At 42.0% G+C, this 13,386-nt stretch overlaps 1 protein-coding gene across 11 annotated transcripts in view; it reads right to left on the bottom strand.

The window, feature by feature from the left end:
• The window catches only part of BRSK2 (BR serine/threonine kinase 2), a 302,919-nt gene that overhangs the window by 90,552 nt on the left and 198,981 nt on the right, over window positions 1–13,386 (bottom strand). For all 11 annotated transcript variants that reach the window (XM_088166686.1, XM_088166688.1, XM_088166685.1 and 8 more), the window contains exons 3-4: window positions 13,044–13,129; window positions 843–983 (exon numbers count right to left, since the gene is read on the bottom strand). In XM_088166686.1, coding sequence (XP_088022812.1) covers window positions 843–983; window positions 13,044–13,129 — 227 coding nt within the window. The remainder of the gene's footprint in view (window positions 1–842; window positions 984–13,043; window positions 13,130–13,386) is intronic.

Genomic DNA, 13,386 nt, shown 5'->3' on the forward strand with positions numbered 1-13,386 from the left:
AAATCTAGCTACTGCAGTATCTCTGAGTGTCCCTTGGCCTCCTGGAGTGGGGGATCTATGGCTGGCTGTGGCTTTGGAGAAGCAGCCACGCAGACATGATGTAAATGTTCTCCCCCACCCAATCCAAATACGAGGAGCTGCATTAGTGAGAAATGAGCAGACAGTTATGGGTCAGTAGCTGTACAGAAACTTTTGTGTTCAGACTGATTGCAACAACTTGATTTCAGTATAATTTAAATTATCTCAACTTGCTGAAGATGAAAGAGAAACTGGTCCAATAGAAAACGGCACCTGAAAGCACAGGTTAAACTGCATTCTCCATGGTTAAATAATATGATAGAGTCAGTAAGAAAATTCTTCCCTACTGGAAAGGAAATTAAAGGCAACAGTGACTCAAATGCCCAGAGGGGACTCAGTAAAGGTTGCCAAAAGCCAGCAGGTTTCCAAAAACTGAAGGGAACCATAAAATGACTTTGCTGTATTTGCAGTTGGCCCAAGTTTCTTCAGGGATTTGTTTTGATACAGTGTGTGTAGTTCTTCGTTATTAGTAAGTGCCACAAAATTATGGAAATGAAACTCTTTTTTCCTTGGTGGTTTTGGTTTTCCTGTTTAAAGCATTCCCTGCGAATTAATTCCTCTACAGTGAGAAATGACAGACAGTCTTTTCCATGAGAAATCTGTCTGTGACTGGTACGCTGTCTCACACATGGACAAGAATTAAAAAATACATCAGCACTTTACCCAGTGCTTGTAGAGCTTTACAACATCAGTTACTTAAAAGTATCAAGGTTAGATCCCTTTATTCTGCAGCAGGGAAGTCCTGCTGGAAAGGCTGTACTCACCATATTGAATGACTATGGCAGAAGTCTAAAGCAGAGATGATTTGTCGGAAGAACTTCCTGGCTTCTTTTGGTGTCAATCGTCCCTTTTTTACGAGATAGTCAAAGAGCTCCCCACCTGACACATGTTCTAGCACCAAATACCTAGAAAAACACAAACCCAGGATTTTGTAAGTACGTGATCACACCAACCCCCCTCACACTCACAGTTATACACAAACACTTCTCTTTATATGCAGTCAAGGGGAACACTTCCAGAAACAACAGTGGAAGAGAATTGGAATTTTGAAATCAAGAGTGCTTAATATGTTTAACAGGGGTTCTGCAAACTTCAGACCTGCCGTTGTAGGATTCAGTGTTTAATGGCATAGCAAGACATAATCAGGAAGCAGAGAATAATCAGGTATGAGCTTCCACAGCAGGTCTCAAAGCTACAGTGGAGTTAGGACTCTGTACCAGGTCCTTTAACCAAGCTGACAATTTTTTCATAAAACAGCTGTGGCAAAACTGCAGTCAGACAGAACCAGACAGATGTCAACAAACCAGAATGAATTTAGGTGAACAATGTATATTTTTTAAAAACAAACAAACAAACAAAAACTCCATGTGTGTGCAGCCTTTATAAAAGTTTAGATTTTTCTGCTGAACAGCAGTGATTTGCTGGAACAGCTGCCTGGCCTTGCAACTCACAGGTGAAAAATGTGGCACTGAGTGAATACATGTGGCACAAAGGGGGCCTGGGAGCAGGAGAGGAGACTCTCAACCTCATACAGAACTCCTGGCAGCCATAGAGCAAAGAGTGAAACCTTCTGCAAGGAAAGGACTTGCCACGGATGGAGCATCTTGTTTTAAGCAGGGGTAATAAAAGGCAGCCAAGCGAAGGAAAACCGTGTAAATTTCGGAAATGTTGCCTAATAGTGGGAGTGACAGTTTTCCCAAGGAAGTGGCAGAACACCATCAACTGAATCCTTTAAAAACAAACAAGTTTGAGTGTACTTCTCAGTCCCTGCCTCCCAAGAGCACAGTGGACCATACTGAACTTTATGTGCAGCACGATCCCTCAACCCCTTGCTTTACAGCAGAATTAATCCAACTCCTCAAATTTGAGTGGACAATGAAGAATAATTAATCCAGGATACTGTCTTTTTTGTACCTCAAGCAGCATAATTGCCAAGGATATTTCTGAATTTGAAATGAAAAGTGGGGAAGATTAATACAAATTTGGGGTCTTAACTAATTCTGATATCAATGTTTCCAAAAAGTTAGAACAGAATAAGGACTAAAAGCAGTTGTGAGGAAAGTACAGCTTGCTCAATGATAATGGCATTAGCCTTGAAGTAGCACAAGTGAGACCTGAGCCCCTGGTCCATCATCATCCCCTGTGTAACTTCCATGTGTCAGTTCCTAGCTACCAGAAGGAGAAGGCACTTCCCTGCCTTCCAGAAAGACAGACATTGGTATTGTCTTGCCAGCTAAATAAGTACTAAAAGGACACAAAAAATGGACAAGAACATAAAAAAATATAAATTTGGGGAAATTAAAATTGTACTTTTGCATTTTTTGATCAAAATCAAAACAGTTACAAGAAACATAGCAATATCAATTTTTTAAAAATTAGAATTGATTAAAAAAGGGAAAAATCTTAACTTGAAAATCCCATTTGGAATATGTGGGTTATCTTCTTTCCAAACACATGAGTAGTTGCCCAGCTGCCTGCTGGGTACACCCTGGTAATTTGGAGATCACTGACATGACATTTTTTTGAGCAAGTCATTCAAACACAGAAGAAAGCTGATACTCAGCAGCCATGGGCACTGGGGTGTCCACACTGACAAGTCCCAATCCTTGGTTCCTAAGCCTTGGCTAGCAGACAGTCTGGTAAGAAGGTTTGCTGTAGAATTCATTCTCCCTCTCATGTTAGAGACAGATCTGGCTAACTATCCAATATGGCAGACCCAATTCTGGCACAGAATAAATCCTAAAATTCTTCTTGACAGCTTGCTGTCTCACTGTGCCCAGTGAAGCTGGATACAGCAGTGCATCTTGCCCCCAAAATTCGAATTGCTAGCTGCTTTCTTTTTCTGGGAGGTATCTTGCAAAGATGATTGCAGTTACAGACATACAAAACACGCTCTACACTGGCTTCAAACAAACAGTTTTTGAAAAATACAGACCCAGCATTTCTGTCACCCACAGCAGGAACTGTGAAGCAATTTATTTTCATCAACTTCATCTTATTAAAAACACTCAACAAAAATGCACTGACACGTCGTATGAAAAATAAAACAAATTGAAAGACAGGGAACATTTACAAGGTTATTCATTTTTTGCTTGCCACCTAGAAGCACTAGATATAATAATGGAAATGAACAGGGGAGAGCATTTGAAAAAGATTTGTGCCTATGACAAGTCAAGGGACACAGAGAAGCACAAGAGATGATGTATTCTGATCTGACAAAGCCCCCAACGTGACATGAGTGAGAAGGACGACAAACACATTCCTCAGTGGTCGACTGCAAGAAAGAAATGCTGTGGGGATCACTGCACAAGCACTACGTGCCTAAGCTGCAGCTAGCATTTGTGAGCTCAGGTTGTTATCTGCCAGCCCTATTCCCTCTAGGACCTTGTGGGGTTTTTTTTAGGAGAGCCCCCAGCTAGGAGATTTTCTGTTAAACAAAGGCATAATTCAGCATCTGCCCCCATCTCTGTGCAAGCCAACATTCTGCTGGCACGTGACATGGCACAGTAGTAGGTACACTTGTTCTTTCCAAACAGGCCGACAAGAGGGGTTTAAACATTTCCAAGTGTTGCCCTGGTTCTAAGCACCACTGGACAGCTACACAAACCCCACAAAGTGCTGCATATCTCTGTCTACCCATCTGTGTGAGTGTGCCTAAGTGACTCCACAGAAGAAGAGAATAAACACTCTGAAAAGCCAAACAGAAAAAGCAAAGGGAAGAAAGATTATTCCCTAGGCTGCAAAATAAGGCATACAGACACTACATCTTTCCTGAATCCATGGCACAGAAAAGAATCCAAATTTTCTGTGTTCACAGGAGCATCTAAAATCCTTTACTTTGGCAAAGTGCTATAGGATTGGAAGTATGCTAATGCCAGCTCTTGGAGGATCTAGGAGAAGGTAAATAACACGTAGCCTGTAGGGGAGAAAAACACTAAGAAACATTTTCATGAGTCTCCCTTCCCTTTTATCTTTCCCAGATATGACAGGTTTTCACTTCATTATAGTACTACTTTTCCAATTTATTCTAAGCAAGCAAGCAACTTCCAAAAATCCCAGAACAGTAATCAGAACTTCTCTCCTATTACATTTAGAGATGAAAAGCAACTTATTGGTGAACGAAGTTTTGGGGTTGTTTTTATCCTGCCTGTGGAAGATTGACAGCAACAGCCTTTCTTCCCACTGTAAAAACGTAAGAAAACCTGTTCTGTAATAGCCACTGCAAGGAGGTTCAGGGACAGGAAAGATCCAGTCTCTGGCTGTGATGATACAGGCAGGACCTGTGTTAGGATAAAAGACTCTCTAAGAGCACCTCGCTCTCACATGTTGGATGCTCTGGACACACCCCAACTCTCCCAATCCTTGCATTTCTCATGAGAGAAACAAGTTTTAACAACCATTAACCTCCTGTTCTTTACTGATAGGGAACTGTGAAGCCAAGTGACTTGTCCAGGGTTACAGTCACCCAGAATTTAGAGCTGGGACTTACACTTGTGGTCCCTCTGCCTTCTACTCCATGCTGTCCCCACCACCAATTTCCCCTTTGCCTGTTAGGACACTGGAACAGCCAGAAAACAGCAGGGTTCTGCAACTCAGTATGAAGCCAAGTGTTTGTTAAAAATAAAGTCTCAATTACTTTTTCTTACTAGATATATTCTCTAGGAGGTTGCAAATATTCTCACAGGCCACAGCTCACTTTCATACATACCAAGGTCCACATCTTGCATTATTTTCTCATGTCCATGCTACAAGCCAAGACATGAAACTAAAAATCTCTAGTAGAGTTTCAGTGCTTGAAGGAGGCAAGACTTTGCTCTTTAAAAGCAAAGATGCTGAATACTAAATACAAGAATAATTGTGTTGATTGGAGAGGAGCAGAGAGATTGCATCCAGCAGCATTCTGTCTATTCCCTTTGCCATTTTTCCATCTGCGTCCCATCATCACCACCTTCTCAATAAAAGATTCTGAGTTCCTAACCTCAAATGACCCACTACATATCATCAGAGATGCAAGCTTAGAATAATCCCAGGCTTTTTTCTTTCTTTCTTTCTTTCTTTTTGGTTCATTTTATTTATTCTTTCAGGAACCGAAATAGTACATCATCAGTTTTCTTCAGCTCCTTTCTGAAAGCTGGTTTTTGCTGTGCTGCTCGACAGCAGCTTGGACTTCCCATTCCCAACAGTTGTTTTGTGTGTGGGATTGTAAACTGTTTTGTCCCCTTCTTGTCCAGTGCCAGCACAGCAAGGACTTCTCCATGATTAGATAGATTACTGTTGCACTACACTCCTATCACTTAAAATGGCAAAAACCCCACTTTTCTTGAATATTTCTCCTTTCCATCTGGTGGCCTATGCCACAACTTCTTAAAAGGTGCCTTTGCCCATGCCTGAGGGAGCTTTGAGGAATAACTCAGAGAGCCCTCACTGAGGCAAGGCAGCTACATGCTACTTCCATATCAAGACTGTAACTGAAGAAACAGGCTGGCTCTGAGCAATGCCAGCAAAAATGCTGTTAAAGAAAGACTAACTGGCACAGAGAACACCGGGACCATGCACTACCAGTTACTTCTGGCAAAATAACAACAAAAATACCCAAAATGCAAACAAACACACCAGTTATGATCTGTAAAGAATGAAAAGCTGTCTTTTAGCCAGTAGCAAAAATGGTGTGAAATGCTAAAATTCTTGCCAGATGGGACTGCCTGCAGCAGCCCATTAGTGGGTATTCAGCTCTTGTTTTCTCAGGACAATTTACAAGACACTAACTACTACACCAATTATGTATTTATTATTATAAAAGTGTTAAGTGGAGAGATCTCTAGATGAAAGCCCATGCTGAAACAGAAAGTATTTCAGGTAACTATTATAAATGCAAAAAATTTTGATTACCAAGAAACATTACTCTCTAATGCTCTAGGAATGGAAGTCAATTGACACATCATGTTTAGTCAGGCAATGGAAAGTTTGCCCATCAGTGCTTGCAATTAGCTGTCTTCTAGGGAAGCAGTTAATAATTTATTTTTATTAAATGATATGACATTTACATATATAAACTTTGCTTAATCTAAACAAGTAGGTTTTCAAGTTGGTCTTCTATGTAAGCCTGAGTGCACCACTGGGTACCATCACACATCACTGTGATGCCATGGGCAATTGCATGGGCAATGTCCTAGAGCTCTTACAATGCCAGAATTTGATGAGATATCCATGTGGCACTTGTCGGTTTTTAAGATGCACGGCTTCAGCCATGCACTCCAGCAAGATGCAAAACCCAGATGCAGTTATATAGAAAGAGACACACACAAAGACATAAAATATCAGGTGGGAATCTCCATCATAAAGACAGGTAAGTCTTTAGATCTCTTCTGTCCTGATGTTTACTGTGCCAACAGCTGTAAAACTCAATCTTAAGTTTTGCCATAGAATGAAACACAAACTGAAATGCACCTCAAATGGTAGGGCTGGCACTGCCACAACCTTGAAGAACCATGGGCCATCTCACAGTAATCCTGGCAGATGATTCACAAGAAACTGGCTATTCCTTTTGACCAATTAATCTGAGAGCTAGAAAGCTCACTGTATTTCAAAAGGATCTGTCTTAGGGAACAACAGATGGACAAAGAAAAGCTCTGGAAGAAAAAAACACCGTGATTCTCCTTCCAGGCTACCACCCTATTTGGAAAATGTCCTTCCATACATATATATGGTTGAACATATACCTGGCAGGGAACAGGTTAAAAGTTGCCCAGGTTGGCATGCTCTGTAGTTCTTTGACAGCTTTTTTTCTGCACTGTTTTCTATTGATTAAATAATCTCTATCAGATATGAAGCCTCTTGTTATTGGCACAGCCTATAAATTATTCAGAAGTTATATAAATTCTTATGGCGGGCATGAATTTTTAAACCCTTATTTGGCACTGGGCCAGGAGCTCTGTATTTTTCCCCCCTTTGCCTGCGAGGAAATGTGCATGTGTTAGATTTCTGTTTTCTAAAAGACAATTTTAACTCGAGTTTGCATGTTTGAATGGATATTGTATCTGATTGCTGGTTACATTTGGGCATGAACAGGTTGGGGCTTTTGGGGAAAAAAGGTAGTAAGAGATTATGCTGTTGTGCTCTGTACCTTTGATTTATTTGGGATGAAAGGTGTTTTGAGCAGTACCCTCGTGGTGTGTAGTCATGTATGCCAAGGCACTGCAGCAGCCATCCTATATGGGCACATGATATGGAATGGATTTAGCCTGAGGGATCCTCAGCACAGGATGGGCAGAGCTGAGACAACACTCATCAGGTCACTGCTGCAATTCTGTTAGTGACTGTATACTTGAGGGCTTTCTTCTTCAGAGCTAAGTGGCCTTCGCTGTAACAACCAGGGCCCAGACACACACAACACTGCCTACCAAAGCCTAAAAGAGAAGTCAGGCATGAGAAGGACTGTGGCTCTGAAGCAACATCTCACAGAATTGCTCATGTCACAGAATTGCTTCACTATGGGCTGCTTTTCCCCAAGCCCAGCATCATGGCCTGGATGGTACCCAAGCACACATGTCAGGCAGTGAGCAGGGGATACAGCCAGGCTTTTGGGTAGAGCTTATAAAGACTGTTGCACAGGGTGTAGCATTAATTCCCACCACCAGCTCTGCAGGCCCTGCTTTGTGCCAGGCTGGTGTCCCTCTTGGAGCGGTGACACCGGCACCTCTTCCCCAGCTTCTGGCCAGCTGCTCGTGTCCAGGCCCTCCTGAACTCCAAACCTCACGTGCATGGCTCCACTCCTACCACTGACTGCCTTTCTTCTGGCTACACATGCTTGTCATTCCAGACAGTCCTGAAACAAGTCAACAGCAGAAGGAAAGGGGGTCAAAGTAGCTGGTTACAAATACTTTCCTTAGTTCTAATCAAGGCTTCCAATCCTGTTTTATTTTCTTTCCCTGTATTCACCGCACCTGACATCCCGCAGCCTCACTCCTAAGGTGCACACCTACCACAAAATTAATTTTTAGTGCTGAGCCTTTGGAGCCACTCTGACTTTCTGAACTCTCCCTCTGCCTTTAGACAGGTTTCCCTGCAGATGGATTGAATGCCAAAGTCTTGGCCTACCACTAACAAGAACACACAGAACCTTTTTTCTCTTTTCTGCATCCTCTGGCATCTCCCAATTAGTTTTCAACAAAAGTAAACAGAATTGCAGGAAAACCCTGCAGGAGAGGGCAGGCAGCACAAAGGCCTCTGCAGACACCACCAGAGCTGTAAGTCCTTGACTGCTGCTACCACCTGATTTTTTATGAGCTGGAAACATGAGTTGTGCAGAGCTAGGAGGACATTTTAATTTTCTTATCTGGCTCATTGTGATGTACCTTCACCTCTGAAATCAGGAGGTGGTGTGTTGTGTACATTACAATGAGATTTGAGCACTTGCCCAGTGATAGCATTGTACTGATGAAAGATGAGAAAGGCACTTATATTTGAAAAAGGTGCTGAGGAATGCATGGCATATTTCAGAGAACAATTGTCTGGTGTCCACTCCTCCTCTCAAAACAGATTCTTGCTTAAAATGCTGATCAAACTGGATGACAAAGAGATGTCAAATAAATGCTGCTACAAAATTTGGAATTTGAAATCTTAAATCTGAAGATTTGAAAATCATTCAGCATAAATCTACACATATATACACAAATATCTGTATGCATCTTGACATAGAAATGTACAGATATATATACACAGACATCAATGGAAAGGGAATCAAGAAATATCAGTATTACCATCTCAAATACAGGGCATAGAGTGATCCTAGTATGCATTTTTTTTCTGTTTTACTTCCCACCAAGCCCCTGACAGCTGAAACTAAAAAGTTAATCAAATGAGATCAAAATAGATAATGCCACCCCTGTTGGTAGTTCTGCAACAGAACTGTACCAGTGGGCTTTATCCCCTCTGTAGAGGGAAGTTCCATCTCCTGTGGACTGTCTGATGACCCTTAGCTTGCCATGCTAACCACTCCTCCAACAGGGGACAGATCTTTTCTGTGATCCAAAGAAAAGCTGAATGTATTGCATAAAATACAGTAAATAAAACTCTGTGTAGAGTCAGCTCAGGAAAGACCTTTTCTATACATGGCACAGAGAAAAGGGGATCATCCTCCAGGTTCCCACAGCTCATCTGCAATGCAGAAATCACCAAAGGAGTGTGTCCCTCCAGTGTGTATTACAGAACACACCAACATTTTGTTATTATCTGTTACTGCCTTGCTCCTTCTCTTAGTACATGGCCCATCGTGGAAGTGTTCAAGGTCAGCCTGGGTGAGGCTCGGAGCAACTTGGTCTAATCAAAGGGTTCCCTCCCTGGCAGGGGAGGGGAGGAACTGGATAATGTTTAAGGTTCCTTCCAACCCAACCCAACCCAACCCAACCCAACCCAACCCAACCCATTCTGTGATGATTCTATGATTTGTATTTCCCTAAAATTCCTGTCTGTCTGCATTTCCTTAGTCAAACTGACTAGAGCACGCACAAGTTTTGGTAGCCCACTGATCATTCCCCATACCAGACCACTTTGATTCATTTTGATCTTTAAAAATGGGAGGATGAGCCCCCATCCTGGATGTTTTGTCTATTGACATTATATGATGAGAGGGAGGGAGGCACTGATTGTCTATAGCTATTTCTACATTATCTATTACTGTGGACTCTCAATCTTGCTTGAAGGCCATCAGTGTGATCATACAACAAACATGAAATAATTCAACTGTCAGTAATATTGCTTCTTTGGCCAACACCATATATATCTGAGGCTATATGTGACTTACAGAGAGCCACAGTGCTGCTGTGTTTTCCCCCCCCACACCTAAACATGTAGTCCACAGTCTTACTAAATAAGACAACTGAAAATGATGGATAAAGAGATGGAATAATAGATTTCATAGCTATCTCTACCTCTCTAACTATCTTGGCAAAAAAACCCCTAGCAAAATAAATAGAAAAAGACTGCTTGGCTAGTACACACATGCTAACAGACTTTTATTATTATTATTTTTTAAAACTCATTCTCAGTGTTAAATAAACTGTGGAAAAAGGATTTGATTCATGGTTGCATTAGGAATCTACTCAACCAAATCCCCTTGTCACAAATTAAATCATAAACTAAAAGTCAAACATGATTTGTGAAATTTAGATATCGAGGAAATGTTCCCCAGTGCTGCATTGTGATTAGTCTCTGGCTTCTGAAATATCACCCATAATTCACGAGCTTCTCTGAAACCATGCCACTACTGGGATGGCATGCATGATGGAAAGGTGCAGCCACAACCAGAGAACAATCCCTTTCCTGATGCTGCTGAGAACCAGAGGTCACTGTGTCTTATCATTTGGGAAGGTCCATGCTTCTCAGCCCCCACACACCTGTAACACCTCACCCCTCTGCAGGCACTCTCTTCCACCTCTCAGATTTATCACAGGCTACAGCTGTTTCTACTTTTGAACACGGAGGCTTGGCAGAAGCTCTGCATTGTGCCCTTTCTTTAAAATAGCGACTAATAAAAAATGAAACTTAATTAACAGCCATTGGTTCTTTCAGAGTCTGTCTTTCAGCAGAGGGATTCGGTGCCTTTGCAAGGGGATGCAGACAGCTTAATCCTACAGGCAGAGGAGCTCCAGCACAAAGCAGACTTAGTGATTGTTAAAGGCTAAATGGTCATTGGCAAAGCACGCTGTGGAGCCTAATGATTTTAGAAGCCAGGATATTCAGGTATAGCTTAAAGATATGGGATGCTTTCCTTTTCAAGGTGATTTTCATCATGAAGACGTTTTCCTGCCAATAAATGCAGTATTTTTTTGGAAATAATACTGTAACACAATTCCCACTTCTCTGAACACCAGATATTTTTCACAGGGAGCAAAACAGCCCCCAAGTCTTATGGGGAAAAGAAGGAAAGCTCAGCTTGTGTCTTCACAGGCATTCAAGAAGAAAGCTTCAGCACCTCTACAGCCCATCCCCTCGTGGCCTTTCTTCAGCATGTATTCATGTATTGTCACCACTGCCACCATGAGCTGTTTGCTCTGTTCGTGCAAGAGTGTGTACTTGTGTGTGTGTGTGTGTATCTAGGGTTACATAACACAGAAACGAACATCACAAACAAGAACATTCCCTCTCTTTTAATCAAAAAAGGAATCTGATCCCCCCCTTTAACCTGAATACAGAGAAAATGTCCTCAGCCTCTTTTCAGGATTAAAGGAGAACGTACTCCCTGTACAGCCTGATTTCCCTTAGCTGCCTGTCTGCACACAGAGCAGGCTGTATTAGATCTGGGCTCTGTCCTCATCTGCAGCAAACAGGGCTTCATGGAGCCATGACCATTTATGCCACTGAGGACAGAGCATTCAGCACGCAGCTCTGAAAACATCTGAGCCAGCCTCCACCCAGTGCCTGCACCAGCTCCTTCTGGCAGCTGCATTCCACCATGGATGGCAGGCTCTGCCCCAAAGGAGGAGGGGGAATCCAAAGGAAATTACTGCCCGCTCTACTAAGCTAACCCTTAGGCAGAGAGAGAGGCCTCGCTTCTCCGAATAGGAATTCATTGCTCCAGTAACAAGATTGGATGAATAGTCCATGAGGGACTGCTACCTCCACTCAACACACTTTCTTTGGATAAACAGTCATTCCCTTCTTGTGTTGAGACACTAAAAAGATGTCACCAGTGGATGGTGGCTTTTGAAAACTGTTTAATCTTTTTTAACTACTCTCTTCTACCTGTAATAACCTGTTAAAAAGCTGGAAATAGCAGAGTTCCCTACTGGGTCACCCTTTTCTATTCGGAGAACATTGATTTTTTTCCTGTTGTGCCAAGATTAATGTGGTCTGTTTGTTTGACAACAGATACAACATATTTAGTGCCTGAAATCAAGCTCAAGTGATTGTCTGTGGACAACATCCCTGTCTGCCACTGGTGATGATCTGGAGAAAAAAAAAATCTTAAAAAAAAAAGCTTTGCTACTTAACTGTCATTGCAGAACTATCAGGGGATTACAGTGGCCCTTAAAACCAAAATCTGTTGCTGATGGGACATATTTAAAACACTTTTAGTGAGAGTTGAGGGATTCAATGAAAACTGTTACACAAAGGAGGTTATTCAAATTATCCACTCTAAGTCTGTTGCAGCTTTGATTCAAAATGGTTCCAGATCTTACAGGTACAAACTTTCCTTCTCTCTTGTTATTTTAGAGAAAACATTGGTTTGTCCTCTTTCTTCTACTTTAAGTAGGAAAAGAAACAGCAAGTTTCTTATAGGCAAAGGCTCACTCTAAGAAGGATACTGAGGTGCTGGAGAATGTCCAGGGAAGGACAATGAAGGGTCTAGGGCACAAGTCCTGTGAGGAGTGGCTGAAGGAGTTGGTATGTTTGGCCTGGAGAAAAGCAGGCTCAGGGAGGACCTTACCACTCTCCACAACTTGCTGAAAGGAGGCTGTAGCCAGGTGGGGGTCAGTCTTCTGCCCCAGTTAAAAAGTGACAGGATGAGAGAAAATGGTCTTAAAGTGCACCAGGGAAGGTTTGGATTGGATATTAGGAACAATTTCTTTACTGAAAGGGTGGTCAGGCTGTCCAGGGAAGTGGTGGAATCATCATTCCTGGAAGTGTTCAAAAATCCTGTGGATGTGGCACTTGTGAGTATGATTTTGTGGTGAATATGGTGGCAGTAGGTTAATGGTTGGACAATGATAAATTTTCCAACCTTAGTGATTCTATGAAAGTACAGAAAAGAACATGAGAAAAGCCAGGGAAATGATGAGTGTTCATTCCTTATCCAAATACCAAATATCACACACACAACAGCAGAGGGTGAAAACACATCTGTTCCATTCTTTCAGAAACATTACCAAGTTCCAAAACCCTGATCTCCCTCCCTTCCTTCTTCCCTCCCTCCCTTTCTTCCTCCTTCCCTTCCCCTTCCTCTGGCAAAAGCCAGTAATACCTACAAATATTTTTTATTTTCGTAAACATCATGCAGCTTTAAAACGTGGGGATGTTCTATCAACTTCAGGATGGCTATTTCCCGCTCCACCTGGAAGAAACAAAAAGAAACAGAGAAGATTAGAAGCTTGGTTTTAGAATACATTAGGTATTGTCACGCATTTTCTTCCCATTTATCCATTTTCCACTCCTCTTCATATGCAGAGGATATGGAAAATTGTAACAATGTATCCTATTTAGCACTTCCGTAATTTAAGAAAAATTCAATTTATTCAGCCTCAGTACTCCCTGCCCTGCAGAACCAAAAACCAGCAAAATTTCAAGGTTGAAAGAAAAGTCCCAAGTATA

Source organism: Sturnus vulgaris, chromosome 6 (assembly GCF_052056855.1).
Source record: "Sturnus vulgaris isolate bStuVul1 chromosome 6, bStuVul1.hap1, whole genome shotgun sequence".
In the NCBI taxonomy this organism is placed as follows: domain Eukaryota; kingdom Metazoa; phylum Chordata; class Aves; order Passeriformes; family Sturnidae; genus Sturnus; species Sturnus vulgaris.